The sequence below is a fragment of the Drosophila tropicalis genome, unplaced genomic scaffold, assembly GCF_018151085.1.
Source record: "Drosophila tropicalis isolate 14030-0801.00 unplaced genomic scaffold, ASM1815108v1 contig_593, whole genome shotgun sequence".
In the NCBI taxonomy this organism is placed as follows: domain Eukaryota; kingdom Metazoa; phylum Arthropoda; class Insecta; order Diptera; family Drosophilidae; genus Drosophila; species Drosophila tropicalis.
In genome coordinates this window covers 15,381,545-15,387,333 of record NW_027173070.1, presented here as the reverse complement: position 1 = coordinate 15,387,333, position 5,789 = coordinate 15,381,545, and the positions used below count along the sequence as shown (strand labels likewise).

Below are 5,789 nucleotides of genomic sequence, written 5' to 3'. Positions count from 1 at the left end.
TGGGTCGTACAACAACTCACACAGTTTTCTGTACAATAAAATTTTACGATTTCTTATAAATAATACTTTGTGCTCGACTTTCGCTCTCTCTCTCTCTCTCTCTCTGTCTCTGTCTCTCTGACTGCCTCTCGTTTGCCCTTTCTTGCCTTTTGGTGGCACTTATTTTGCGGCGAGAACATATTGTCTTACATAAATCTCAATGCCAGGCCATCTAATAAAATAAAATAAAAAAAGCCAAATTTAATAACATGCCACAAAAATTTCTCTTCTCTTTATTTGTAGTGGTAGTTTTATGACTCAAAATGTGGCAACTGAAGAACCCTTTTCTGCCACACAAAACACCACACATAATTTTCAAGTTAGTTCGCATTCCAAGATATTATTTATATGTTTCTCAATTTGCCAATAAAACCGAAAAATGTGTCAAAAGCAAAAAAAAAAAAAAAAAAAAAAACCGAAAGAAAAAACATTGTGACCAACTTTTGTGTATGCCAAAAGCCGGCTGCTCTCATTTGATAAAACATTTTATGACTTTTGGCTCTAAGAAAATTTGTTGGCCAAACATTTTTGAGAAGGGTGTAAATACCAAACGAATAAAGAAAGGGAGAGGAAGAGAGAGAGAGATAGGGAGGGCAGATTTTGGTTGGCGGAAGGTGAAGTACCGCACTTACTCATCATTTTAAGTTTTGGTTTATTTCTCTACAAAGTTCCTTATCTAAAGCCCCCTCCTACTGAGACCATATTACTCATACGCCCAGTGTAACCGCAATTGACACAGCTGTGGTTCGAAACGTAATACAAGAAACAGTAAAATCATTTAAATAATTGAATATTTAATTGAAATATTTCAATGTACCATATTTTTTGATGGGATTTTTGAAATATTTTACCATAACTTTTACAAGTTATTTCTCGAATAAAATCAAGGAGTTTTTGTTGCCCCTCATCTTTGGTGATGCTTGTTTTGAAATATTTTTTACTAGATTATGACATAATATACTATACATGATCTTTAAACCAGAAACATTTATGAAAAAATTTTTAAAAGTACTTCAAATACTGTTACTCGATTCAATGGAGCAATCCTGGAAAGGAATACCCCAAGCTAAACATGAAAACTTAGACAACGCATAGTCTGACTCATAAAGAACATAATGGGAAGTTACCTAAAATTGATTCTAATCTAATTCATAAACAATGCTTTAATGGTATTGATAAATTTTGGATTGTTGACATTATTTTATAAATATTTTGAATAGATCAGATAAACCATCCCGGTTGGAGTTCCAGACTAGTGTCCATGCTGTGTGGATTTAGTGATAGTTAGGTGAATAGTCTAACTATACTAAATGACAAACTTTTGTTCAATATAGAGATCTTTGACTTTGTAATAAGATTAAGACAGTTGATTCTATATAAACAAAGATTCAACGTCAAAATTAAAATTATTGTAAAGTTTTTTACTTGGTTAAATGTTTTATCTTTTAATTTATAGTTTGCCTAATGCAATCTCAGGAGAGTAATCAAAGTTTGAAATTATTCTACGATTTTTGCAAAGCTAAATGCATTGTTTTTGTATTTAAGATTGGAAGAAAAAACAAATCAAAATAAAGGTCGCTACAAACAATACAATACAGAGTAAAAAAAAACTTGATACACAGATACGATATGAATCAGGTCTGTTTGTGTTTCCGGAATAGTTTTCAAGCTTTAAACTGGTTCACTTCCGAATGTACAAATATTTAGACAAGAAAACTGAATTGAGTTTGTGAGTTAATACAGTGGCTAAAAAGCTAGCGATCTAAAGTTAATTCCAATAGAAGCGTAAGAGAAATACATTTTACTTTTTATTTTTATTACTTGATGAAATTATTGAGCGACTAAATCTGGTAAAGGTGATTTTTTAGTTTTAAAAATTTCACTTTGCACTCATGATTTTTTATATTTAAGAAAAAAAAAAAAAAACAGATATTAACTATAATTAGCCTTACTTAAAAGTACAACAATGTTATTCTTTTTTAGATTGTTAACTTTAAACACTCTTGTTTCCACTTTTCACAAAAAAGAATCTTAGTCTCGTTTGTGTTTTTGTATTATTTATTGAATTACATTACTTTAAGAAAATATATTGTTGTATTTTGTGTACAGACTAGACTATTTATTTGTAAATGAATTGATTTTGCCTAACTATTTGCACATTTATTAAGTCCTTTGAAGCACTTCACGAGATGACACACAGGCCGCACTCTTCCATGACGCAACAAGCGCCCAACATGAGACAGCATTCCATCTCACCCTGAGATGGACCTGGTGGGGGTGGGGGCTGGCCATAGGGCTGTTCAATCACCACAGTTGGCTGACCATAGGCTGGTGGAGGCATTATTACCTCAACGGCGGGTGGAGGCGGTGGCATGAACTCGATGACCTCCACGGGTGGCGGATAGTAGGGATCAATGACGTCCACTTGGTAGCCGGGATTATACATGACTCCTTTTACTCTGACTAAGAGTCTAACTAACTAACTAAATTTAATGAGTGCGAGGAAACGCGTTGCGTTTGCTTGAACAATATCGAATGAATGGTGTTTTGAGGCGATTTGCCAGTGAGACATACATAAAATTGAACTATGTTAGGCTGTTTTTTTTTTTTTTATTTTATCTAAGGCCAGGGGAATTTGATCAATGAGCTGCACTGATTACGAAAATTTTGTGTAAATGTTTCGAATATGGAAAACCATGCACAGTGGTTCGAATATTAACAAGAATGTTGCAGAGAGTGAGAGAGTCTTTATCAAATTCAGTTATCTTTTGGTGGAAATTTGCATACTCTTAGCTGAGTCAAAGAGAGAGACATAAATATCAATAACAATAGATTCTAATTTCCTACTTCATCAGGTTTCGTTTTAGTGATGGATGGGCTTATGCCCAGACATGATGGAAACTCCCGTTTCAGTCCATATTTCTGACAACTGTCAAACATGAAATGTTCTTGCTTTTGTGAAAATTTCATGTTCTGTTTTGGTACTTGTTTTTTTGATGGTCTTGAGACATTCATCCCTCAGTTGGCCACACCCATTTCCCTTATTTTTCCTTTTTAATAAATATAAAGCGTTAATTTGCTGCATAATTGCGCCCTGGCACACCCGAAACAGAAGAGAAGGGTCCCCTTCGTGTCCCAGTTAAGTAGCACAGCCTCGCACTCCATCAGACAACGTCAAGCCAGCTCCCTGTCTTCATTCTCCTTGAAGGAATGGGTCTGTCCCACTCCCCTTTTTCCATTGGAGCTCCCTTTTTCATGTCTTCAATGACAGTTATTTCATTTTTCTTGTTGATGTTTTTCCCTGCACTCATTAAATCAAGTTAAAAAGGCATATAGCACACAGTTGTTGACGCTCGTTGTCGTTCTCGTTGCCGTTTCCGTTGTTAGCCAAGCTGTTGGTGATGTTCTCCCTTTTTGGTTCTGGTCCTCGTTCTGGCTCTGTGGCTGCCTTACCGCAACAGCAACAACATTAACAGCAGCAACAATAACCGGCAAAGACAACGCAGCAAAAAACAAAAAAAAAAAAGGGAAAAATAAAGGCAAAGAAAGAATCGTAAAACCAAATAAAATGTATCTCAGCTATCATAGAACTTAAGCGCAAATTCTTGACTTTAATCAAGGGCGTAGTCAACCCAACCCAATTGTGTCTCAGTCAGGAATGTGATCTGTTTTAGGACAAACTATGTAAATACAACAAGAGGTTATTAAACAGTCTTGGCTTAACTTCTTTTTTGACTTCTTCCTTTTGGATTGTTGGTAAACTGTATTTGCCAAGAGCTTTTTATACCTGATTATTCCCTCTTTTAAGCATTTCCATTGTTTAAAAGCCTATTAACATTTTACAAAATATACCGCAAATGTTTAATATAACAATTTAACAATTCTTTTTTAATTGTATCTTAACCTAACTCTCAATTAAGTCCATATGATTTCTTTTAATATCCTTTTATGTCATCTAATGATAAAATGCTTAAAGTACTTTAAAAAATATATAAGAGAGGTCTTAGCCTCTCACATAATTAAATCTCTTTCAATGACGACTTCAAAGATTGAAATCTTTTATTCAAAAATGGATAAATTTTTTAACAAATTACTATTTATTTCTCTTGCTTTTTATGGGACATATTTAGTTAATCCTTTTGTCGCTACTACACCCATGAATTTAATTATGTTTATGATATTTAAGCCTAGCTAACATTCTGGCCTAATGTCTTTAATGGCTTAACCGCAGAAAGATGTTCCTTATGCGGAGACAGCTAACAACATATTGGAATATCCCATTAATTAAGATGTATGTACATATGTACATACAAACAAGTGGAATGAGTGCAACAAAACTGCACTCCGACTGGTAATACACATATGGCGAAGGCTTTGTATTTGCTTAGAACAAAAAGAAAAGGTTTAAAGAAAGATGACAGAATTCGTTAAATCTATTCCGGGCTTCTTAGCTTCTTTGGTATATACAACTGAATAAATTGTCGGAACCAAAACCTTTTGATTTTTCCACTCAATCAATTAAGATTGATTGATCAAAATAGAAAAGTTTAATTTTAAAAGTAATTCGGACAAAGACTAATAGAATTTATAAAACCAACTTACTAAAATCTAAGAAATTGTAAAAAAATGGTTTTGAAAACAGATATCTAAATCTCTGCTGTTTGAATGGTAGAAAATGGATCCATTCGGCTTTAAATCGTCCAAAATATAGATAATTTTTCATTCCAAAAGAATTCAAAATGGCAACAATTTAATGTTTAAAAACAATTCGGAAACGAGATCAAATATCTACACGATGTATTCCAGAGGATTTAGCCAAATTTTTCACTTTCGTGTGCCGGCTTGAAATCAACAAAAGGGTTGCTATTATTTTTTACCTTATATTATTATTTTCCTGTAATATTTTTTAAACTAAATCTTGCTACTTTATTTATAGTAATATATACATTTATATAGGCCAGAGTCTTCTCTTATATTTTTACATATATTAAAGTCCTTACAATCTGTATCCGAAAGAGCTATACTCAAAATTGTAACTTTGAAATAGAAAGTTTCTAGTTTTTAGATTCGGTTGTATATGTTTCAGCTTTCAAAGATAAATGTTAATACTTATTTGGTAAACACAAAAGTTTTTGATTAATTAAAGCTAAAAGGTGTCAAATTAATGAATGGCAAGAATTGTTGACTTGCCACGAATTTTATTGAGCACTCTCGTAAGCTACTTAGATTCAATGAAACTGCAATTCAGCCCTCGAAAAGCCTTGAATCGAGAAATGTACGAAGGGGAAATGAAAACCTCTAATCATGCGGTACAAGTTAAAACTAATGCATCTTTCGTGTTACCCCAGTGTAGAAGTCGGCAAACGTTATGGACAACAAGCCCACCCAATACAACAACCACCTCCCCAGATCTTCCTCTACCATTCCAGCTAGTTAGTCAGTCAGTGAGTGAAGCAACCACCCGGGAGATGAAAGTCTCCCCTCTATAAGACCCTTCTTGGATTGTTTGGTGGTAGGAAATGGCTGATACATTTCTTGCTTGTTGCATTTTCTTGCAAGTAATTTTGTTATGAGTTTTTACTGTTTTGGCACCGTCTATGGTCCATATGTATGCCTCTGGCTCCATCTCCGTAATCCTTATAAATGAGGCAGCAAATTTGATGATGTTGTTGCTGCTGTTCCTCCTGCAGCAACGTGAGCTACGTAGTTTGCTATTTGGATTGTAGTTTATTTCCAACCATGTATGCTCC

General features: G+C 34.0%; 1 protein-coding gene across 1 annotated transcript; it reads right to left on the bottom strand.

Moving 5' to 3' along the window:
- Positions 1–2,079: 2,079 nt before the first annotated feature.
- Positions 2,080–2,629, bottom strand: LOC137577788 (actin-binding protein WASF2-like). The gene has a single exon (XM_068291335.1). It carries the CDS (start codon positions 2,483–2,485, stop codon positions 2,222–2,224), a length of 264 nt encoding a protein of 87 aa, XP_068147436.1. The 5' UTR covers positions 2,486–2,629; the 3' UTR covers positions 2,080–2,221.
- Positions 2,630–5,789: the final 3,160 nt, after the last annotated feature.

Bases quoted from the DNA above. Each gene is read 5' to 3' on its own strand.
- LOC137577788 (XM_068291335.1), bottom strand. From the start codon at position 2,485: ATGTATAATCCCGGCTACCAAGTGGACGTCATTGATCCCTACTATCCG.